This window comes from Hylobates moloch, unplaced genomic scaffold (genome assembly GCF_009828535.3).
Source record: "Hylobates moloch isolate HMO894 unplaced genomic scaffold, HMol_V3 SCAFFOLD_22, whole genome shotgun sequence".
NCBI lineage: Eukaryota > Metazoa > Chordata > Mammalia > Primates > Hylobatidae > Hylobates > Hylobates moloch.
In genome coordinates this window covers 12,122,464-12,147,134 of record NW_026652297.1, presented here as the reverse complement: position 1 = coordinate 12,147,134, position 24,671 = coordinate 12,122,464, and the positions used below count along the sequence as shown (strand labels likewise).

Sequence of the window (24,671 nt, the reverse complement as noted above, 5' to 3'; positions counted from 1 at the left end):
CCAGACCCTGAGGTTTCCTTCAGAGGCTGAAGAGTGGGAGTGAGGACACCTTTGGATAGCGTTGTCAATGAGCATACTCCATCTGGCCTTCTGCCTCCCCTCCCACCTCAAGTCAAAAGAGGTTCTCCTGAGACCTGAGGGACAGAAGAACTAATACAAACTCAAGGTAAGAGGCTGTGGCTGGAGCTGCCCCTCTGTGGTGGCAGATCGTGGGTGAGGACTGTCTGAAGGAAGGCCTGCATTTCCAGCCTTCACTGGGTAACAGCATGTGCATATTTCCTGTGGGCGTAGTGGGAGTGGTATTTAGTAGGGATCCCCACACTTGGCAAAAGAACAGCCAGGAGGCTGAGGGAGAAATCTACATTGCCAACTTGAGGAGGTGTTGCCTGGATCAAAGGTTCTGTAAGAGAGGGAGCCTCAGTGCTGGGGAGTGGGTCCCCGTCAGTAACTATAAGTGCAACACCCACTGAGGGTGCCACCACCAACTAACAGTGGCACCAAACTAGTAAAGACTTCCTGCTCCTCATCTCTCCTTTCTCCCAGAGGGCCCCTGTGATGGTTAATTCCATGCATCAACTTGACTAGGTCACAGGGTGCCCAGATAGTTTGTTGCACTTTTTTTTAGTGTATCTGTGAGGGGGTTTCAGGAAGAGATTAGCATTTGCATTGGTAGACTGAGTAAAGCAAATGACCCTCCCCACTGTAGTGGTGCATCATCCAATCTATTTGGGACTGAATAGGACAAAGACCAGAGGAAGGGAGAATTCACTCTCTCTGCCTGACTGCTGAGCTGGGACCTCAGTTTCCTGCCTTGGGCCTGGGATTTACACCATTGGCTCCCCTGGTTCTTGGGCTTTCAAACTCAGACTGAACTACACCACCAGCTCTCTCGGGTCTCTAGATTGCAGATGGCACCCCATGGGACTTCTCAGCCTCCATAATTGTTACAGGAAAGAAGTCCCAACCCAGACCCCAAGAGAGGGTTCTTGGATCTTGCGTAAGAGACAATTCATGGTGAGTCCATAGGGTAAAGTGAAAGTAAGTTTATTTAAAAAGTAGAGGTATAAAAGAATGGCTACTCCATAGAGCAGCCTGATGGCTGCTAGATGCCCATTTTTATGGTTATTTATTTATTATATGCTAAACAAGGGGTGAATTATTCATGCCTCCCCTTTTAGACCATATAGGGTAACCTCCTGATGTTGCTATGGCATTTGTAAACTGTCATGGCGCTGGTGGGAGTGTAGCAGTGACGACAACCAGAGGTCACTCTCATGGCCATCTTGGTTTGGGAAGGATTTGGCTGGCTTCTTTACTGCAAGCTGTTTTCTCAGCAAGGTCTTTATGACCTGTATCTTGTGCTGACCTCCTATCTCATCCTGTGACTTAGAATGCCTTAACCATCTGGGGATGCAGCCCAGTAGGTCTCAGCCTCATTTTACCCAACTCCTATTCAAGACGGAGTTGCTGTGGTTCAAACACCTCTGATATAATCACATGAGCCAATTCCTTATTAAAATTTCTGTCTCTGTCTCTCTGTGCATTCAATGATTCTGTTTTTCTGGAGAACCCTGACTAATCCAGCCCCCAAAATAGCACTTAGGAAAGAGGTGTGGCCAGGCGTGGTGGATCATACCTGTAATCCCAGCACTTTGGGAGGCTGAGGCAGGCAGATGACTTGAGGTCAGGAGTTCGAGACCAGCCTGGTCAACATGGTGAAACCCTGTTTTACTAAAAATACACACACACAAAAAATTAGACGGGCATGGTGGCCGTGCACCTGTAACCCTAGCTACTTGTGAGGCTGAGGTGGGAGAATCCCTTGAACCCGGGAGGCGGAGGTTGCAGTGAGCTGAGATTGTGCCACTGCACTACTGCATTCCAGGCTGGGCGACAGAGTGAGACTCCGTCTCAAAAAAGAAAGAGGTGAAGCTGCTGTCCTCATCACAGATTTCCCAGCTGAAGGCAGTACTAAGGGAGAGGAGAAATTTAAGTTAGATAAAAGACTGGAGTTTTAATATTGTTTAATATTGGATTGAACAGGGCTTTTTATTACTACAATGAAACTGTTCTTAGACAACAAATGATTGGAAAAACTCTGAAAGCGGCCCATGTTTTCATCCTGTGGAGGAAAAGCACACCCCGGTGGGCTTGGGAAGCAATGGGAAAAATTCACTTTCTCTTTGCACCTTACTGAGTAGACATTTGTGCAACAAACTGGTTCCACCAGGAATGCAAGTGTGGTTCAGTATTAGGATAATTTTTAAAGCATGTGATCATACCTATAGATGTTAGGAAGACATTTGATAAAATTCAGTATACATTCCTAATAGAAAACACTATAAAATAGGAATCAGGCCGGGCACAATGGCTCATGCCTGTAATCCTAGCACTTTGGCAGGCCAAGGCAGGTGGATTGCTGGAGCTCAGCAGTCCGAGACCAGCCTGGGCAATGTGGCAAACCCTGTCTCTGCAAAAAAATACAAAAATTAGCTGGGTGTGGTGGGGCACACCTGTGGTCCCAGCTACTCAGGAGGCTGAGGTGCAGGGATCGCTTGAACCCGGGAGGTCAAGGCTGTGGTGACAGATCACACCACTGCGCTCAAGCCTGGGGTCAGAGTGAGACCCTATCTCAAAAATAAAATAAAATAAAATAAGAATCAAAAGAAACAACCTAACATTTTAAAGACTATGTACCTGAAACCAACAACTCATGTCTTTTTAAAAAATTTTTAATTTTTATTTATTTTTATTTTATTTATTGATTTATTTTTGAGACAGAGTTTCGCTCTTGTTGCCCAGGCTGGAGTGCAGTGGCACGATCTAGGCTCACTGCAACCTCCGCCTTCCGTTTTCAAGCGATTCTCCTGCCTTAGCCTCCCGAGTAGCTGGGACCACAGGCATGCGCCACCACGCCCAGCAAATTTTTTTGTCTTTTTAGTAGAGATGGGGTTTCACCATGTTGGCCAAGATGGTCTTGATCTCTTGACCTCGTGATCCGCCCACCTCGGCCTCCCAAAGTGCTAGGATTACAGGTGTGAGCCACAGCACCCGGCCATGCCTATTTTTTTAAATGCAGAAAAGTACAAAGAAAAACAAAAATCACTCATATTTTCATCACCTAGAACTAATAATTTGGCTATTTGCTTATGGCTTTTTAAATAAAAATTATTATGCTGCATAATACACATTAATTAAAAATAATTAAACTAAAAAAAAGTACAACAATAAAGTTAAAAAAAATCACCAACCAGAAACAGTCATAACTGGCCAGGCACCGTGGCTCACATTTGTAATCCCAGCACTTTGGGAGGCTGAGGCGGGCAGATCACTTGAGGTCAGGAGTTCGAGACCAGCCTGGCCAACATGGTGAAGCCCCATTCTACTAAAAATACAAAAAGATTAGCTGGGTGTGGTGGTGCATGCCTGTAATCCCTGCTACTTGGGAGGCTGAGGCAAGAGAATCGCTTGAACCTGGGAGGTGGAGGTTGCAGTGAGCCGAGATTGCGCCACTGCATTCCAGCCTGGGCGACAGAATAAGACCCCATCTAAAAACAAAAACAAAAACAAAAAACTAATGACACCTACATAGCAGAGGACATTTATCTTTCTGTTCCAAAGGAGAGATGATTTTGAGAGATACTAAGTTTTTAAAAATAATAAAATTAGGCTGGGTGCTGTGGCTCACACCTGTAATCCCAGCACTTTGGGTGGCTGAGGAGGGTGGATCACCTGAGGTCAGGAGTTCGCGACTAGCCTGGCCAAAATGGTGAAACCCAGTCTCTACTAAAAATACAAAAAAAATTAACCGGGGCTGGTGGCATACACCTGTAATCCCAGCTACTCGGGAGGCTGAGGAAGGAGAATTGCTTGAACCCAGGAGGCAGAGGTTGCAGTGAGCCAAGATTGTCCCACTGCACTCCAGCCTGGGCGACAAGAGGGAAACTCCATCTCAAAAAAAAAAAAAAAAAAAAAAGGGCCAGGCACGGTGGCTCACGCCTGTAATCCCAGCACTTTGGGAGGCCAAGGCGGGCGGATCACGAGGTCAGGAGATCAAGGCCATCGTGGCTAACACGGTGAAACCCCATCCCTAATAAAAATACAAAAAATTAGCCGGGCGTGGTAGCGGGCGCCTGTAGTCCCAGCTACTTGGGAGGCTGAGGCAGGAGAATGGCGTGAACCCGGGAGGCGGAGCTTGCAGTGAGCCAAGATCACGCCACTGCATTCCAGCTCTGGGGGACACAGTGAGACTCCATCTCAAATAATAATAATAATAATAATAATAATAAAATTGTATGTACATTTTCAGTCTTCTTTTTAATTTAGGTCTCAACCTAACTTTCCAAATCAATCTGGCTAAAACAGCCCTGCCCACCATGCCAGTCACTCTTTCTCAGCCCACTCACTGCACTATCTGCAGAGCACCTTTCCTTACCTGCTGTTTTCTTGTACTTTGTTTAAATTTTGGTGTCTGTCTTTCTGCACTAGAATGTCAGCTGCATGAGAACAGTGAGCCTGTCGGTTCTGTTCACCCTGAATCTCTTATGCCTGGAACAGTGCCCGTTACTGAGTAGAAGGCTGTATTCATTTCCTAGGGCTGCAGTAACGAAGTGCCACAAACTGGATGGCTTAAAACAACAGGAATGTATTCTCTCACAGTTCTGGAGGCCAGCAGGGCTGAGCTCTCTCCCAAGGTGCTAGGGAAAAATCCTTCCTTGCTTCTTTCCAGCTCCTGGTGGGCGCCAGGAATCCTTGACATTCCTCCCCTGTAGCTGTACCACTCTGGTTTCTATGTGTGTCTTCACATGGCCTTCCCTTCCTGTGTCTCCTCTGTGTCCCTATCTCCGAATCTCTCTTTTCTTATAAGGACACCAGTCATTGGACTTAGGGCCCGCCCTAATTGAGTATGATCTCATCTTAACTTGGTTACATCTGCAGAGACTCTATTTGAAATAAGATTACATTCATAGGTACCAAGGGTTAGGACTTCAACATAGACACAATTCAGTCCACACTAGTGACCAACGAATATTTATTTGAGCTACTGTTCTTCGAATAGTTGGTATGGAATAGGATACACTCTCAAATGTGTTCAGGCAAAGGCTCTGGAAGGCATTATTCTCCCCAGGTTTTGCTGTGATCAAACCATCTATAAAATATTTTTTTGCTGGTAGTAGTAACTAGATGTCCGGGTCAAGGAAAATAAAGTCTCCAGTGTTCTAGGCACAGATTCCATCCCAGGTAGGGTATAGAGTTTTCAATGCCATATTCTCAATGTTCTCGTATATTTAATTTGTGAGAGTAATTTAATGACATAAATAAGGTTTTAAAAGGGGGCGGGGCAGGCACGGTGGCTCACGCCTGTAATCTCAGCACTTTGGGCGGCTGAGGTGGGTGGATTGAGGTCAGGAGTTCGAGACGAGCCTGGCCAACACGGTGAAACTCCATCTTTACTAAAAATACAAAAATTATCTGGGCATGGTGGCAGGTGTCTATAATCCTAGCTACTCAGGAAGCTAAGGCAGGAGAATTGCTTGAATCCGGGAGGCTGAGGTTGCGGTGAGCTGAGATTCCCTCACTGCACTCCAGATGGGGCAACAGAGCGAGACTCCATCTCAAAAAATAAATAAAATAAAATAAAAAATAAAATAAATTTAAAAAGGGGGGGGTGTGAAATCATAATCCCATCACCCTAACGTACTTTGGAGAAGTTTTAGAAGAGGAACATTCCAGGTAGAGAGAACAGTAAGTACAAAAGCCTTGCAGCATAAATGAGCTTGATGTGTTTAAGGAAAGAAAGGTGATGCAGCTGGGGATGGCAATATCCCACAGGTCTCAGGCTGGGCATCTGTCTCAGTGGGTGTCCATCCACTTCACAAACCAACAACCTTCCTTTCTCTAGTAATCCCCCAACAAACTCACTACCTTCCACACCCCCTCCCAAACGAACCCAGGCTGAGGTGTGGACCTGCTGTGTGTGAAGGACGAAGGGGATGATAGATTCAGTTGGATCCTGTCTCCAAGGGATTTGGAATTGGGACAGGGTAAGGGTCAAGGCAGTCTCTCTGGATTGGTGAGACCTGTGTCCTCCATCTCGGGATGTTGGGGGGAAAGTGCTGTGTTCTGCACTTCAACCAGACAGGCAGGTCAGCAGGGAGGGCCACAAGGATGAGGAGCGTAGTTCTGGCAGTTAGCTTCCTGGTCCATCCATCCTGAGAGCCAGACACATTCTGCCTCAGCTTCCAGGAGAATTCCCAGTATCCCTATCGTACACTCTCTTTTGCTTCAGCAGACCTGTGTTAACTAATAGAGAAATACTTTGAGGAAAGAATTCTGTGGTCAAATAATCAAACACTGTGTTAAACAGAATTTAATAACTTTTTGTCTGAAGGACTTCTCAGAGCCTTTACTAGGACTGTGTACATGCAACTCTCAAGAAGGAACTCCAGCGAGCAGCATTTCTTCCGTTGATTTCCCAGGCTACACTGGGAGAATGTTAAGTTGGGGGACTTTCAGCCTCTGTTTTGGCTGAGTCCTGGAAAACCAAGAACAATAGAGAAGGGTCCAGGTATTCTGACCACCAGGAACTCACCTATTGTTGAAAAAACTCATTGCAGTAAGTAATTTTATCCAAGAGGGAGGATAAAGCCAAAGAGAGAAAAAGAGAGTGAGAGAGCAAGAGTCAGAACGAGAATGAGAGAGAGGGTGGGGGGGAGAGGGAGAGAGAGAGAGAAAAAAGGAAAGAGAAGAGAATATTTTGATTGCTATCCATCGGCTCCAGCCTTTCGATAAAGCTGTTGAAAGAGTATAGAGTCATTTCCAAATCACTCCGGTATATCTGTCAACTCCAAAATCACATTCCAGTAATTGATGTGAGCCCTTTCATGTGGCCGCCTGAAATATATGCTATCCACAAGACGATTTACTATCCGAACTTAAGAGATTCAGAGCTCCACCTGCTCTGATCATTAAAGGCTTAGAAACCATGGGCTTCACCATTGACTCTCAGGCACCTCGGGGCTTCCTCTTCATCTTTCCTTTTATTCGCTGGTCGCTTGCCCTTGTTGGGCGCCCCACAGATGGCCAAGACGGGCCGGTGCCCGGAAGTTCCCCGTCTGATGATGTAGGGAATGACGATCCAAACTGACACCTAGAAGAGAGGGTGGGGAGAGCGGGGCAGGAGGGGCCCTGAGCTCGGCTCGATGAGGCTGGGGTCTAGGTCCAAGCTTTACAGATGCCAGAGGAGCTGGCAGCGTTGCAGGCTCTGGAGGCCAGTTGGAGGGCCGGGACGCAGGACCTGAGGCTGGGGAGGCCTGGCTGAGCCTGTCCAGGGAGGGCCTCGAATGCCAGCTGAGTCTAGACTATACTGTGTGTTATAGACCGCGTGTAGGAAACAGGTTTTAGGTGATGTTTATCCATGATAAGCCAGTTGTACACAGGTGTTGGTGAGTCATTAACCACCTAGGGCAGCATTTGGTCCACCCGGACTGGCGAGTGCACACCTGCGGCTGACGCCTGCGCCACGTGCTGGGGTCGGAGGCCGAGCTCACCGGCTGGTTGCTCTTTTAGAGCGGGCAGGAGCCAGGCGGGCGGCCCGCCCCCCTAGGGCGGAGACTTCCGGAGCTGCGACTCACTGGAGCGGAGAGCTGGGGCGGGGCGGCGCGGCGCGGCTCGGTGCATTTCCAGGCGCCGCTCTCTGCCGCAGGGAACCCTGAGCTCGGCGCGCCGAGAGTCCCAGCAGGGCAAGGGGGCGCGGCGTCCTGGTCCTCGAGCTTGGGAGACAGATGCGCATGGGCGTGAGGGCATGCGGAGCTAAGCTCGGGTGAAGCTCTCGGGAAGGGCAAGACTGCGGCGACGAGATGCGAGCAGAGGAGCCCTGCGCCCCCGGGGCCCCCAGCGCCCCGGGAGCCCAGCGCGCGCCGGGCCCCGAGCTGCGCCTGTCCAGCCAGCTGCTGCCCGAGCTGTGTACCTTCGTGGTGCGCGTGCTGTTCTACCTGGGGCCTGTCTACCTAGCTGGATACCTGGGGCTCAGCATAACCTGGTTGCTGCTCGGCGCCCTGCTGTGGATGTGGTGGCGCAGGAACCGCCGCGGGAAGCTCGGGCGCCTGGCCGCCGCCTTCGAATTCCTTGACAATGAACGCGAGTTCATCAGCCGCGAGCTGCGGGGCCAGCACCTGCCAGCCTGGGTGAGCCGAGCCGGGCGGGGGTCGGAGGTGGGGAGATGCCTTTCGAGGTTCGGAGGAACTTGCGGTCAGCGGGGAGCTGGTGCGCGCAAACCCGAGGGAGGGCGGGAGTCCGGCGACCCGCACACCCGGTCCCCCGCCGTTCCCGGCGCGCAGACCCTGGGGGCGGTGACCGTCCCCTCCCGCGGCGCGCAGCACCCTCAGGTCCATCTCTGGTCCGACTGCGGTGGGAGCGGGGAACCTGGGTTTCATTTAAGGCTCCAGAGCCCGAGAGAAGTCACGGGCAGGCCACACCCAGGAGAAAAACAAGGGCGTCTGGGACTTCGCAGACTTACTCGGGTTGGAATCAGAAGGCATTTCTTCCACCCGCCTGTTGATTCAGAGAACGAACGCCGGACCCAAAACGTAGATGGGCAAATACCGCAGTGACAGAAACGGCGGGCCCAGTTGCTTTCGGCCGAGGCCTGGACTGCGGGAGGGGGAGGGCTCCGCGGGGCTGGAGGTGGAGTGGCGGGTACGGCTGGGAGACCGACGGCGCCGGGCCCCGGGCCTCCTTCCCTCCCTCCCTCCGCCGGATAGGGATGCTGGCGCACGCACACTGCCCCGACAGACCCATCTCCTGGGGTGGCATGGGCGGCACTACGATTCCTCAGACGCTTCTGGTCCTGGCTTACCTAACACAACCCAAGTTTTGGGCCCCATCGCATAACTCCCAGGGTGGCACAGAGGTACCCTGGGTAATTCTTATGATTAGGTGAGCTTGGGAAACACCGGCAAGAGGGGTGTTCCGTCCAAGGGTTGTTCTGCGGCAAACCTTACTGTCTCTCCGGTTCTAGGGCTCTGCGTTCTCAGATTTCTTCCAGATACTCTCAGGCCCACAGGGGACGCCGCCAGACCCCTCATTGTCTCTAGCCTGTGGCCTATGAAGTCCAGCAGGGCCATAGGTTCCTCCTGACAGTGGTCTCCAAAGTGGGGTGTGAAAAAAAAAATAAGGCCCATTTAGTTTATCTTATAAGAGAAATGAAGTCTTATTGTATCAGTCTGCCATAACTGAGTACGAAAGGCTGCGTGGCTTAAGCAGCACTTTTTTCCTTTCCTTTCTAGAGCCCCGAAGTCCAAGATCAAGGTGTTGGCAGGGTTGGTTTCTCCTGCGGCCTCTGCTGGCTTGCAGCTGGCTGTCTTCCTACTGTCTTCACACCGTCTTCTGTGTCCTGATCTCTTCTTAGAAGGACATCAGTCGTATTGGATTAAGGCTCACCCTCATGAACTCATTTTAACTTAATTACCACTTTAAAAACCCTACCTGCAAATAGAATCACATTCTGAGGAACTGAGAATTAGCACTTCAAAGTGAGCATACACTTCATAACACTTAATATTTAATGTACGATTTGATGGTAAAGCTTTGTAAATAGCTTACATATATGGGGGATGAGGAGCCAAAGACTCTTCCTGATAAGGGTGCACACTTTTCTATGGTAGTAGCCATAGGGGTAGCGCACCGGGCCTGACTCCCACAGACTTTGGTCATCCTGATGGTTCTGTGGGCTTGTGATTCTGAAAGGTGTGGACCCAGCAAGCAGGCTCGACCTGTCCACACCCCTTGCACACAGTTGAGGGAGTCCAGGCCACCTGTCAGATCTCTGTTTTGTCCCCCTTGGTGGCCTTAGCCCATGAGGGTGGGCCTGTGAGTCTTCACCAAGTAACACCCCTTCTTTTCTCCCCTTCTGTATCAGGGAAGCCTCTAGACACTTAGCTATATGTAAAGGCAGTATTTCTGAAATTGGGTCAAAAATCAGATCGTGTAGGGGCATGGACATCCTCCCTGCCTCTCCCCCACATACACCACAGAGATAGTTCTGGCCTCTGTTGGGGATACAGACCCCAGGAGCAACATGGGCCTAGCCAACAGGGAGCTCAGCCTGAACTCAAGAAGGCACCTCCTGGGTTTTCACCCCACAACCCATATCCCAGGCTTGACCCAGCTGGGTAGAGGGACACTCAGGAAGGTGATGCTCTCTCCTACCAAGAGGGCAGTCTCGGGTGGGGGACAGATGCATAACAGGTCATTGCCGTCGAGGAGAATTGGAGCCAGGAGTCGGAACAGGGTCTAGTCAGGTAGAAGGCCTGGTATGAAGGACACCCTACCAGGTTTCCATATCATATTGTCCCCGAATCACAGCCCCCTTTCTCCTTGACAAGGACCTGGGAAAGGCTGGCCTCAGCCTGCATTCTGCAGACTCGCCTAGCTGGCTTGTCTGGCCAGGTTGGAGGACGAGGGCCCGGATAACCTGTTGGATTGAGCCACTGGTGCGACACAGCACAGGGCATTCTGGCCGAGGGAGGTGGTGAGCACAGCATGGAGGTGTGACATGGCCACTGCATGAGGGAGCGCCGTGTGCTGGGCCTGGCTGAAGTGTGTGGTAGGGGTTGATGGGTGACAGGGTCAGGTTGAGGCGGACTTGATGGAGGCTGGCCCTGTTCTGAAGGCTGGAAGGAGCCTTGGATGCTTCTGAAAGGCCTTTCAGAAAGCAGCACGGTGGGACGAGGAAGGCTGGAGGAGACGGGCCAGTTGGGAAGGTGATTTCAGCCAAGACGGTAGTAATGAGGGAGGAGAGTGGGAGATGCGTGGGAGTGGGACTTTAGATGCGTGGTGGCCTCTAGAGTAGGGGTGCAGGGGGATCCAGGGGTCTTCCAGGGCGCTCTCTGGTTTAGGGAGCTGGTTGACCATTACTGTGATTGGGATTCCAGGATGAGGAACAAGTCTGGGGAGGTTGGTTGCCTGTATGAACATCTGTGAAGTGCATACAAATAGATGCAGGTGTGGGCTTTTCACCCGCCTCGTGAAGGTTTCCACGCCCAGTGATGATATGGAAAACCTGGAGTCTACCTGGTTGAATATTCTTCTTTCTGCCTCTTTAGGAACACAAACTGTGAAGGCAAAGAGAGACAGGGCTCTGGGCGTGGCGGGGGCAGCACGGCCCCTTGCACAAGATTTTGGGCACGGATGAATGGATCTCTTCATCATCACATGCTGACCTTTTAGCATGCCTTCCCTCTTGAGAACTGATTTCTCTGCGTGAAAGAGAGGATGATGGCTTATGACCTCCTTTGGTATCAAGACATATAAGTTAACAGATGGCAAATCAGTAGTTGGGGGACTGAAGAAAAGTTGAACAGCTCAAGGGCACCACACTCAGGCCTGCGTTGCATGTTGTGTGAGTTGGCCCTGTACTCTAGCCCCCAGTGGGGGAGGGCTGGATATCTGGCCACCTGCTGCTTGTCAAGCTGTATGCTGCTTAGAAGGGGCACCTTTTTCTAATTTGCACCAACTCCCTGTGAAGGGGTGGAGACCAAGGCCTGGCTGAGCTGAGGCGGGGATGCCATCCTTCCCCTCTGCCATCCAAGGCAGCCATCGTCAGCCAGTCCTCAGTCATGCACGGCTTTCCTGCCTGGTCTTAGACTCCTTCTCAACATTTGGCTCCAAGATGCTGCCTCCAGGTGATCATAGAAATTGCTTTCCCTGGCTGAACCTGTTTCCCCACCTGTAAAAGGAGGTTGTATTGGATGGTCTTTCAGAGTCATTTTGGCCCTGATGTCTGATTTCTAGTCAAACTTCAGACAATCCTGCTTCTCCTCCAGGTCCCCAGCTGTGGGAGATACAGCTGGAAGGAAGAATTCTCCTTACTAGAAGAGGCCTTGAAGGAAGAACCTGTGGATCCCCTTTGTCTTGTGAATGTGGCCTGACCATATGGGGAAGAAGGCAGGGTGGCCCCCGCAGCTCACCCTTGAACAGAGGGTTCAAGAGGCTGCATGTTCACATGCCCATGCTCCTCTCACACAGGGTTCATGTGCACTTTTGAAGGAATGAAGAGCCTCCTCAGTCAGCTGTCCTTGTCGGGTAGGGACTGTGTATAGCACAGTGACAAGCACGGAGCCCTTGATGTTACTCATTTAATTGTAGGCCTCGGCAAGCCACAAAAGCTTTGTTGCCACACATGGCTGTGGTGAGTCGACTGTTTGAAAAGCTGCTTGCACAGAGCCAGACACAAGCGAATGCCCAGTGGGGGTTGTCCCTTTATGTTCCTCTGTTTCCCGGGCTTCCTAACTACCTTTTCCTAATATGAAATGAATGGCCAGGTGTCCCAGTGGCAAGCTCGTCTTTCCGGCATCTGGATGACTGTCAAGGGGTGGAGCGAGCAGAAGGGACACGCAGAGCACTTTTGTGGAACCCCCTGCACCCTAGCTCTTCCCGGAGCCTGCTCCTATGGGTTCTTGGAGTCCCAGCTGTGCTGCCCGCGCTAGAGCTGCCTTCTGATCTTCAGGGCCTGTCCTTCATGCTCCGGGCTCCTAAGACTCTTCTTGGGGTAACCTTTGCTGCTTTGCTTCCCTGCCCACCTCCCTTGGTAGGGGCCCCTGCGTGGAGCTCTGCAGCCTTCACTCCCGGATTTGTGCATGGATCAGCCCTTCACTGACCCGTGAATTTCCAGTTACTCATTCAGCCATTGATCAGTGCTTCAACTGGATGATTGGGTTGCTTATCAGATAATTGATTTGCCCCTGCTATGATTGGGCCCCTGTGAGGAGGGAAGTTCGAAATCCTCACATCGCTCCAGGTTGGGGGAATGAGAGCTGGTAGTAGGAAAATAGCCTGAGGCAGTGTAGAGAGGAGAAAGAGCTGTGAGAAAACGCTGCATTTTGTCTGTGGTTTCTAGCCAGGCTGGCTCTCCTTTCCGCTGGTAGCAATCAGTTCCACCAGTTGGCTGCTTTGTGAGGGGCGGTTAACTCTTGTGTGTCTGCTGGTGAGGTGGTCGTGATGTGAAGTGGTGGAAGTCATTGGAGTCATTCACGGAGGGATCTTGAGAAGCCCCTTGTCCTCTTTGGGCCTCTGATTTCTCTGAAAATCGTGACATTTTAGGAGATGTTCTATAGAGTCTTCATAGCTGTAGGGTCAGCAATCATTAACCAGTCCCGAGTCAGCTTTTCTCTGGCGACATATACCCCACAGCACCCCACTCGCCGCCTTTCATGCCTGTCCCCATCTAACTGGGTGCGCTCTGGGGCTGCCGGCAGAAGCAGGCACCAGGGGAAAAAGGTGAGCTGTTCACACAAAGCGATGGGCATTCTGAGGCACAGAACAGTGTCCCTGGGATTGCCCGCTCCAAGCCTCCCTGCCAGCCACTCAGGCAGACAGCCAAGGGCTGAGTGCTTTGCTTACCTAGTGCTGAGAGCTTGACACTCTTTCTGTGGCTGGATCAGCAGTCGTTCCAGGACCCAGGCTCTCAGGGTCTGTCCTGAGATACTTCAGTTCATTAGAGGAAGTAAATGCAGTGACAGCTCTGAGCTAACCTGGGCACTCTCAGATTAGATCACAAAGCCCGATGCTTGGAGCCAAGGCCACGGAACCTGATTTTAAACGTCAGGACTGGTTGGGCGCTGCTTGGAATCAGGGAGACTTCTTACCCTTGAGGTCCCTGCAGCCCTGTGAAGTTATTCAAATGGCTTGGAGTCAGGCCTGTCCTCGGGAAGAAGAGGCAGATAGATTTTTAGTCATGCCTTTGGGGTTTCTGCCCCATGTCTTAATAATGGTTCATGGACTTATCATGTCCTGGGCCAGGATTGGGCAATACGAGTGACAGAGTATGGGCCTTCTTTCCTCCAAGCCCAACAGAGGGATCTTAGGCATCCATGTGTTCATTCCTGTACTCATTCAGCAAGCATTTATCGAGAACTTGCAGTGTGTCAGGCACAGAGCTGCAGGCGGGGCAGCATGAGTACACATGGCCCCTGCCCTTGAGGAACCCATGAGCTAGATGGAGATTCAGACCTGTGAGGGCAGCCTCTTCTGATAGAGCATGATCAGTTCTCTGACGTGGCTCTGAGTCTGAGGCTCCGAGAAAGCATGGGTGAGGGGCTCTATCCTCGGCTGGAAGTGGCCCAGGAAGCCTTCTTGGAGGAAGAGGCACTATGGTATTGCTGGCTGTGGTAGGGAGTTGGGGACTTGGCCCACAGTCTATTACAGGTTAGGTCAGTTGAGCTCATTATTGCATCTCGGGGTGAGCAGATTCTGGGACAGCAATGTGTGATACCTGAGCTCACATGAGACTGCTTACTGCTTCATTTGCAAGGGGCTGAATCTTTCTGGGACAGGAGTGTCCAGGCAACCTTTTCTCAGCCAGGGGCCTGGGGCCCTGAGTAACTGAGAGGTCACCTGGTGGATGAGGATCAGGGCCATGAGTAGGGACAGGCCCTTTTGTCCTGTGTTGCAGCCCCCTCTCCAGTGGGCAGGAAGGTGGGGAGAGATGGTCACCGGCTCCCACTGGGTCCTGGCCCAGAATCTTGGTGGCAGGCAGAGATAGCACTTCTGTGGGAATGTCTCTGGTGACTTTGGGGAGGGGGCTCTGGGAGGTGTGAGCTGCCCCCTGGAGACCTGGGGGGGCCACAAGCCAGCTACCTCAGGGAGCAGGGGCTGAGACCTGGCCTGCCTTGCTCCTTCGCCTCCCCTTCCCACTCCTCCCAGCAGAGTTCAGGGATTTCTGATTCTCTGGGAACCTGGAGCTTGTGGCACAAAAGTGCTCACGTGTGCTTGAGGCAAGTGATTTCCTTTTCCTCCTCCTCCTCCTCAACTGCAAATATTGAAGACGGATTTAAGATGTTTTTCTGCCCCATTGAGAATTATTAAAGAGGCAAAGCACCTTTTTTTTTTTTAAGGTGCTGTGTATTTCAAGCTAAGGATATGAGACTTGATTTCCTCAGGTCACAGAGGGATGCAGAACCCAGGTCCCATAAGCCCTATCTCTGTGGGAGGGCAGGCCGAGAAGCCCCGTGCCAGTGTGTCATGAGTCATGAGCCCTGGAAATCTCAGAATAAAAAGCCAAGGAAATTGTCTAGGCTATAGGATGTTTCAAGACCCCAGAATCACCCACTCTATTCCTTTGCCCATGTTGTATTTACTTTTTAACATAACTGGTTATAAACTGTCTAAAAATGTGTTTTTTTTCTGGTCATGAAAGTAAACATTCTCACTGGAGAATATTTGGAAATGGCATAAAAGTTAAAATTAGGATAAGCATTTTACAATCCCTCCACCCAGAGATACAATATGTTTGGGTGTGCTTCCTTTATATAGAAAATACATGAAAACAGTTTCTTAAAAACTTGTACTTTTTTCTTTTATTTTTTATGTTCTTAACATTATATTACATTCTCCAAACAAACTTCTAAGGACGATCATATCCTTCATATGAATATACCACAAGTTGTGTAATTGTTCCTCTAATCTTGATTATATCGGTTACTTCGAGGCTTTCCTGGTCACATGGCTAGCGGAGGTGGGTGGTGGTTCCTCTGTCCGCAGTTTCTCCCTCTGATCTCTGCATCTAGATTCTGTGACTCATCCTTCAAGTCCAAGCTCAGGCCCCACCCCCAGGACTCTTCTCCATGGGCTCCTACAGAGCTCTGAGCATGTGTCTGTCACTCTGCCTCCCAGACTGATTTGTAACCTACCTATTTTTTTTTTTTTTTTTTTGAGACGGAGTCTCGCTCTGTCGCCCAGGCTGGAGTGCAGTGGCGCAATCTCGGCTCACTGCAAGCTCCGCCTCCTGGGTTCACGCCATTCTCCTGCCTCAGCCTCTCCGAGTAGCTGGGACTACAGGCGCCCGCCACCACGCCCAGCTAATTTTTTGTATTTGTAGTAGAGACGGGGTTTCACCGTGGTCTCGATCTCCTGACCTCGTGATCCGCCCGCCTCGGCCTCCCAAAGTGCTGGGATTACAAGCGTGAACCACCGTGCCCGGCCAAACCCACCTATTTTTATGGCTAACTTTTCCTCCAGGCTGAAAGTTCTTTTAAGATAAGGTATATGTCTTGTACTTATCTGTAGCTTCAGCTGCTAGCCCAGTGCCCAGTTCATAGTAAGGACTCAATAGAAATCTGCTGAATGAATGCTACGGTGAATGCCTGCTGTGTAAATCTTAGTCCGCATTTCTCAATTAGTATGGATTCCTAGAAGTTTATGAAGATTCTTAAGGACACTTTTGTCCATTCACTGTGGTCTTATCAGCATTGAATATTATCTTTTGGGGCCTTTGCTAGTTTGATAAGCAAGAGGATAAGTTTTTTTAACTTCTAGGAATTACCAGCCCTAACTGGATCATTGAACTCTCTGAACTTACTATCATCGCTTAGGTCCCCTTTAAAAAACTACTCTGTGGACAGCTCAGTGCCACCCCCCTCTGCTTTGAGCCCTTATTCCTTAGCAAAGAGTGACAGTGTTCAGTGTCAGTGTTCTCATCACTGTGACTAGTGGAATTTCATCTGCTCAGTTCTACTGGGTTCAGCTGATTTAGGCCAGTTTGCTGGCTGCGTGTGTTAAGGAGCTGTGGATTACAGAACAGTGCCAGACAGATTTTCAAGTTGGCAAAGCAATTGTTTCTCTCAAAGTACTTGAGCTGGGTAATTTAAAGCAGAAGGGTTGGAAGATTTAAAAGTAGTTTTAATGGTTAAATGTTTTCCTTCCAAGAACAGAGGGAAAAAAGGACAAAGGCTGTGCATCAGGAGAAAAGTGAAATCAAAGGACCACTTGGCTTGTAAAGCAGGAACCACTGAACAGGCAGCCACAGAGCAGCAGCCGATCTTGGGAAGACAGGAGCCAGCCTGAAGTCCAATGGCCTGTTTTTGTAGGACATCTCTGTAGGACACTCAGAATGAGTGGGTCTCCTCTCAGCAGTTAGTTAGCAGGGGTGTATTGTCTGTAAGAATATCCTTTGGAGTAGGGAAGAGCCATGAGGCTATTTTTAGGAAACTGTGTGTCTTTGCACATGTGTGTGAGTCTGCGGATGTGTCTGTGTAGTTGTGTGTGTGTCTGTATATCTGTGTTTGTGCATCTCTCTGTGTCTGTGTGACTACATGGCTGCTCCGTGGGAGAGCTGCCACCCCGTGCGAGGGAGCTGGCAGAATTCACCGAATGACAGGGAGGCCCTTTAAGTGAGGCTCCTTAGTCCCTCCGCCTCCCAAGAGGGTCTGGTGGCCCAAGCTCTTGTCAAAGCCTCCCACCCCAACCCCAGACTCATCTGTGTGGACCCTACCAAAACCTTGGCTCTGATGGGAGGCAGCTATCATTCTGGCTCCATTTCCTCACTGCTGTGGAATCATTTTTCCTAAAGGGTTTAAGAAACAGTGCACAGACATCACCACCCGAAGATGGAGTATTGATGTGGGCCTCTTTGGTGGCCTGTCTAGCATGGAATTCTACTTAGACCTGAATTTGCTTAACCTCTTCTCTCTAAATTCTCATCACCACTGCTCCCTTGACAATGCCTAAAAACACTGTCATTAAAATATTAGCTGACTTTGCCTGGAACACGTCGGCTCAAGTACACTAACAGCATCAAGAGGTATGTTAGTTTAGGGAGGCCTCAGATGGGGAGGGTGGAGGGTTGTGAACTATTTAAACTTCTCTGATGGGTAGTACAGGGAGGACAGCAGACATCGGAGAGCCTGTGACTTGACCATGTGTCTGGGCATCTTTGGAATTTTCCAGGCCTGCTTTGGGGAAATGTTCTCACCTATAATACATCAGTGAGGATAGCATACATGTTTTATGGGGATGCAGCTTGCTAGAGAGCTGGATTTGTATCTAACACCAAACCATTTAGAAGTCCACTGTTTCCGTGGATCTGGGAAGAACAGGAATTAACAGCCCCACTTATTAATCAGCAAGAAACCTGAGGCTGAAGGGAGTTAAGACCAAAACCCTGTGTTCTAAGTCCCCGGGCATGCGTCCTTCTCTTCCTCCTGCCTGGCTACAGAAAGCAGGTATGAGGTGGGGGGCGGGGGGGGGGGGGGGGGGGGGGGGGTGGCTCACCTTTTAGAGGGCAGAGCAGGCCCGGAGCCAGGGAAATCATAATATTCTGTTTTTTGCCTTTTGGCTCTGGCCTCCCCTTGCTCTTTGTGGAAGAATTCCCTTTATGAAGGTGTTGAGGTCTGTAGGCTGCTATAAGAACTTGGTGACACAGCAGTGTTCTCCTAGGAGTGACAGCTGGAAACCCAGGCTGTGACTTTCAAACTTAGTCAGGAACCCCTGGAGGCAGAGGAGCCACCTTCTTCCAGAGCCTGAGCAAGCCCTCCAGCCTGGGGAGCCCTGTCCACTCATTCTTCCACACCCTCTGCTAAGATCAGAACCACCAGGAGCTTATTAAAGACACGGGTTTCCAGGCCCCTGCCCCAGTCCTCTGGAATCAAAATCATCTGACCGAGCAGCTGTACTGTAGCGAGCTCTCCAGGTGGGACTGTTGAACACAGAAGTCTGAGAATCGCTGCAGAGCTCTTTGCACTGCCAGGTGGTGTGGGTGACTCCCCACTAGCTGGTCTCAGAGACTCCCAGCCTTGTGGGGAACTGCAACAAAAGCTCAGTGATTTTAGGGCTCAGTTCGGTGTGAGCCACTCATCTTATTTTTCAGCCCTCTCTTTGTTTTACCAGTGAGGAAAGACACAAGGCAGAGGCTCAGATTGGGTGCGTTTGCCGAGCTTCACTATGCAGCGCCCCCATTGGGCAGAGTTTCACATGGGCGCCTGAGAGGCATTGGGCCCAGCTCTCTGTGGCTGTCTTTATCTGAGCCACAGATCCGTGGGCCAGTCAGCGAGGCCAGGGAAACACCAACCGTGTTCCTCCTTCCATCTCAACCGCTTACACTGTGTTGGAAATCCTCCTCATTCTCTGTTCCTCCCTTGCAGTGGTGGCCAGAGGCACTAGGAAACTCAGCAGAGAATTTGCTGCGCTCTGGGTGAGGCAGAACTGGACACATAGCTCAAGTGACCCTGTTATGGCATGTACTTGAGGTCAGAGGGGTCAGAGTGTCTGCACCTCCCAGGTCTGTACAACTTCCAGCAAGAGTTACCACTTCCAGAATGCTTATTCTGATCCAGGAAGTATACCGAGCATCATCCATGCATTTAGTCTTTTCAGGAACTGTGAAGTTGGCAGTATTGTACCCATCTCGCAGATGAGAAAGCTGAGGCTTACAGAGGTGGAATTTTAAATACACAGGGAATAGGTTAGAAAAACACTAAGGAATGGACTTCAAATGCTGACATTTCAGGTGGAGGATGGGGAGGAGAGGAAATGGATGAGAAGATTTGAGGCTTGGGCTCAAATCATACGCAGGTGAGATCTGGGTTCTGATCACATGGGTAATCTTGTTAAGTACTAACTAGTCTCTGAGTCTCCTCATTTGTAAAATGGGAATAATGATTTATAGAGTGTTGGGAGCATCAAATGAAAGTGTTTATGGAATGCCCTTTGTAAGTCATAAGGCGTGGCCTGTACCAATCAGGGCTAAAGCCCCATGAGGGCAGTTGCCTGCTAAATCCCAGACTTTATAAAAGAGGTTTCTGTAAACCCTTACGTGATGGTCCTCTTAGGAGGAGTAGTGGATGGAGTGGAAAAGCACAGACCCTGTGGTCAGACAGACCCAGGCTTGGGTCTCCGTTCTAGCACTCCACTACTGGAGATTATAAGTCATGTAACCTCTCTGAACTTCAGTTTCCTTATCTGTAAAATGGCGCAAACAAGGGATTAGGTGAGTATTACATGACATGACATGAACTCAAAAAGGTTGAAAATAGGATGGAAAATACGCAACTGGCCAAGTCCGAAACAAAAGAAAGCTGAGGTAACAATTGTCATATTAGACAAAATAGAATAGAACTCAAAGACAAAGAAGGTTGTTATATGCTTGTAAAGCGTAATAATGACATACCTGGGCATGGTGGCTCACACCTGTAATCCTAACAGTTTGGGTGGCTGAGGCAGGTGGATGGTTTGAGCCCAGGAGTTCACAACCAGCATGGGCAACATGGCAAAGCCCCATCTCTACAAGAAATTAGAAAATTAGCCAGACATGGTGGCATGTACCTGTAGTCTCAGCTACTAGGGAGGCCGAGGCGGTCGGATGGCTTGAGCCCAGGAGTTTGAGACTAGCCTGTGTAACATGACCTAACCCCGTCTCTACCAAAAAAAAAAAAAAAAACCAAAACAAACATTAGGCGTGGTGGTGCATACCTGTAGTCCTAGCTACTTGGGAGGCTGAGGTAGGAGGATTGCTTGAGCCTGGGAGGTCAAGGCTGCAGTAGGCCAAAATCACACCACTGCACTTCAGCCTGAGTGACACAGTGAGACCTTCTCTCAATAATTATGATAATCACAGACATATATGTATTACATAATATAAACTGGAAATATAAATCAACAACCGACATGAGGAAGTAGATAAATCAACAGTTGGGCTTGGAAACTTTTAATACATCCCTTCCTGAAAATGATAAATGAAGCAGGCAAAGACTAAGCAAGGATAAAGCATATTAGAAGGACGTGATTAATAACCTGATCACACATGGAATAGTCATGGAAATTAATCATGTACTAGGCCACAAGGAATTATCAACATATTCCAGTGAATTGACAATCCTACAGACTGCTCAGGCCACAAAGAAATAAAATTATTATTAGAAAATAACAAAAATATATGTCTATTGAAATCTCACATGTCTAGATATTTTAAAACATTACTATTTTGAAAACTCATTAACAGGAAGTCATAATGGGAATAGAAAAATGACAGCAGAATAGCAATTTATTTTGTCAAAAACTAGAGGAATTTATACCTTTGAATTCATTTATTACAAAACAAAAATGGAAAATAAATGATATTGCCCAAACTCATGAAGTTCAACTCTAAAAACATAAAAGAGCAGCAGATTTAAATCAAAGAAAAAGAGTTCTGGGAGAATCAATGAACAATTAGAACTGTTAACAAATTTCAGCATAGTTGCCCAGAAAATGAAATACCACACAGTAATCTAACAAAAAATATATAGGACTTTTATAGAAGAAGAGTTGGAAAGTTTGATCTTACATGTGAATAGAAAATGTGAATAAATAAAGGGTGTTCATGATGCAATATTTAACCGTGTCAGCCCACAAGTTAACTTATAATTTTAAAAATATAACAATTGAAATCTCAGGAGGATTTTTTTTTTTGTAGATTGACAAGCTGATTCTAAAATTCATACAGAACAATAAATATCTACTATTATCTAAATCAGTGTGAAAAAGAAAAGCAAAATGGGGAATCGCCGGCCGGGTGCGGTGGCTCATGCCTGTAATCCCCAGCACGTTGGGAGGCCGAGGCTGGTGGATCAGGAGTTCAAGACCAGCCTGGCCAACATGGCGAAACCCTGTCTCTGCTAAAAATACAAAAAATTAGCCAGACATGGTGGCAGGTGCCTGTAATCCTAGCTACTCTGGAGGCTGAGGCTGGAGAATCGCTTGAACCCAGGAGGTGGAGGTTGCAGTGAGCCGAGATTGCACTATTGCACTCCAGCCTGGGTGACAAAAATGAAACTCCATCTAAAAAAAAAAAAAAAAAAAATGCAGGGGAGGGGATTCACCCTACCCCGGTTCATTTGGCGAAAACACAGTGATTAAAACCACATGATACTGGAACAGGCAGACTGATGGAGTTGAATGGCAAGTCCAGAAACAGACCAAAGTGCATATGAGGAGCTAGTTTTTGAGTGAAGTAGATTCACAAGTCAAGGAAAAAGACGGAATTTTTTTTATGTGTTGGTTGAAAATTGCCTTAGTGAAAGTATGGAGGGAGAAAAAAATTGTATCTTTGTCTCACCTTATGTAAAAAAAATCCAGAGAGATTAAAGACCTAAACATGAAAGCCAACAGATAAAAATCCAGAGTAACTTTGAGAATGTGGGATGGGAAAAGATTTCTTCAAGTTCCAAAAAAAGACCAATTATAATGGAAAAATAGATTAATCTGTGGATGTCAAAATGGGAAAGCACTGAGGATGAGTCATAGCTCCCTAAGAATCAGTCTCTATGATTTCATCCCCTGCTCCAAACTTACTCAGGGGCAGCAACAAGGAATATGGTCTGGCTCTTGCACCTCGGCTCACTGGGAGTGAAGGCAGGTGCTGAGATTCAGGCTAAGGGAGGGGCTTCAGGTCCCTAGGCAGGGTAGGAGACTTGCGGTCTCTTATTTTCTTGGACTGAATTGTTGCTCTCTTCAGGGGGTTCAGACTCATCCATGATGGAGCCTCTTGGTGAGGAGCCTCAAATACAGGTGTGGGTAATCGAGAGAAACTATGACAGCTTAATCAGTGTGGGCCTTGGTCGTTCTGTTGCTGCCTACACTTTCTTTTTTTCTTCCCTTTTTTTTTTTTTTTTTTGAGATAGAGTCTCACTCTGTGGCCCAGGCTGGAGTGCAGTGGTGTGATCTTGACTCACTGCAACCTGTGCCTCCAGGGTTCAAGCAGTTCTTCTGCCTCAGCCTCCTGAGTAGCTGGGATTACAGGTGTGTGCCACCATGCCCACCTAATTTTTATATGTTTTAGTAGAGATGGAGTTTTGCCATGTTGACCAGGCTGGTCTCAAACTCTTGGGCTCAAGTGATCCACCTGCCTTGGCCTCCCAAAGCGCTGGGATTATAGGCATGAGACACAGTTCCCGGCCTTGCTTCCTACATTTTCAGGATGCATGTGGGTCACCCTGAGGCAAGGGGTGGGCTGGTCATTGATCCCAACCCTGACTGAATTCCAGCATCATACCAGGAGCTTGTGAAAAATAAGTTGGTGAGCCCCACCCTTGATATACTCTGATTCAGTGGCATGAGGCAGCTCAGGAATCTTCATTTGACTAACTCCCTAGAGTGGCCAGGGTTGGACCCACCAAGCAGGATCACCTTTTGGGGTCCAGAGATCAGAACTACTCAGCTCCTGAAGTCACAAAACCACCCGGGCCAAGGGTGTGGGATGGGAAGTGTGATGCTTGCGCTGGAAGGAGGACAGCTACTGGTGAGGTCAGCAAGTTCCTCCGAGAATGCTCCCTCTTCCCACCTTAGTATTGATTCTGTATCAGAGTGATCTGTTAGTTGCCTGCCTGTGAGTTCCTTGAGGGCAAGGACCATGCTTCATTCATTCATTCCACAAATATTTATTAAGACCTTCATATGTTAGAAACAGGCTTTAGTAGGGGTGAGGCCCAGTCAGCCCTCCTAGAGCTTCCAATGTGTAGGGAGGTAGGCAGCAAGACCAGGCAGCTCTAGTAAAGTGTATCAAATGCTGCAATGGAGAACCAGCAGGTGTCTCACTTATCCCCAACTTGGGACACCCAGAGAGGCTTCCTGCAAGTGAAGTCTAAGATAGTGACGAACGGATCAATCAAAGGGGAGTAGGGAGGACTGTTTCAGACACACAAAATGACACATGCAGGCCTTTGGTAGGAACAGAAAAGGTAAAGGTGGTTGGATTGAAAGGGACCAGTGGGAGTGGGCGATGAGGCCATGACATGACCTGGGTCTCCTCTCTAGGCCCATGTGCAGTAATTTCTACTTTAGTACTGGGCAGTGTAATAGGAAGAAATGGAAAGGTCTTGCCTTCCATTTGCCTGGTTCCCAGCTGAGACCAGACCCAGGGTAGCTGCAGGGAATGTGTGCTGAGCAGGTGGCATCACCCCCACTGAACTGAGCTCCTGCCCACTCTCCCCACAATTCCTTCCCGCATCGATCTCTTCTGTTTCTGTGGGCTGGGCCAGCTGCACCTCTGGGAAACAGGCTGTATTTTCTCTTCTGTACCTGGGAATATAAACTTTTCTGAGTTAGTAGAGGCCACTGCCCAGAGCAAGGGAAACTGAGGCTGGGAGAATAGTATCCCAAGAGAGAATGGTGTCCCAAGAGTCTCAGAAGCACTGAACTCCTCTGACCAATCAAGGCTGTTAAAAACTGTTCCAGGAGAATTGAATTTCTCTGTCCCCCGCTTTGGGAATGGCTGTCATCCTGAACGAGTGCTGCAGGCCAGGGCATGTGTTTGAGTCTTTACGGCAACCCCAAAGCTGGCTCCGGACCTGGCACTCGGTAGGTGTGCGAACTGGCAGGGACACATCTGCTTAGTCCCAGGACAGTGGCCTTTCTGATCCCCCAGATAGAGGGGGCAGGCCCTTTCCCCACCGTGGGTGGTCCCAGGCCCACTCTGAATCTGACCCAAGCCAGCCTCATGCTCAGGGGACTTGGGGCATGGCCACAGTGATGGCCGTGGCTGCCGTTTTGGTGAACAGTGTTTTATGCAGGTACCCTGTACATGTCCACACCTACTCCTGGAGGGAGATTAAGCCCTCTCAGAATCATGTCATGCACAGGTCAGCCAACAGGACTGTCCCTCCACTACTCCACCCACCTTCCACTGTTCCGCCTTCCCACACTGGGGTTCACCCAGCAAGTGGAGCTGGAGTGGCTAGGGGTTGTGACCCCATAGTTGGAAGCTATGTGACCATAGGAAGGGCCTAAGGGGAAGGGAGGAGGCTTGGGAGGGGCTTCTGGGAGCCAAGGTGGGCAGAGGTGGGAGGGGCGCCCCACAGCACCCCACTCCTTAGTTGTCTATGAAAACATCAAACTGTTAAGTACTTATCACTGGGTGGTAG

At 49.3% G+C, this 24,671-nt stretch overlaps 1 protein-coding gene across 2 annotated transcripts in view; it reads left to right on the top strand.

Annotated features, from left to right (window-relative positions):
- Positions 1-7,676: 7,676 nt before the first annotated feature.
- ESYT3 (extended synaptotagmin 3) overlaps positions 7,677-24,671 on the top strand; it is a 44,991-nt gene continuing 27,996 nt past the window's right edge. For both annotated transcript variants that reach the window (XM_032144380.2, XM_058433611.1), the window contains exon 1: positions 7,677-8,186. In XM_032144380.2, coding sequence (XP_032000271.1) covers positions 7,860-8,186 — 327 coding nt within the window. In that variant the 5' untranslated portion in view covers positions 7,677-7,859. The remainder of the gene's footprint in view (positions 8,187-24,671) is intronic.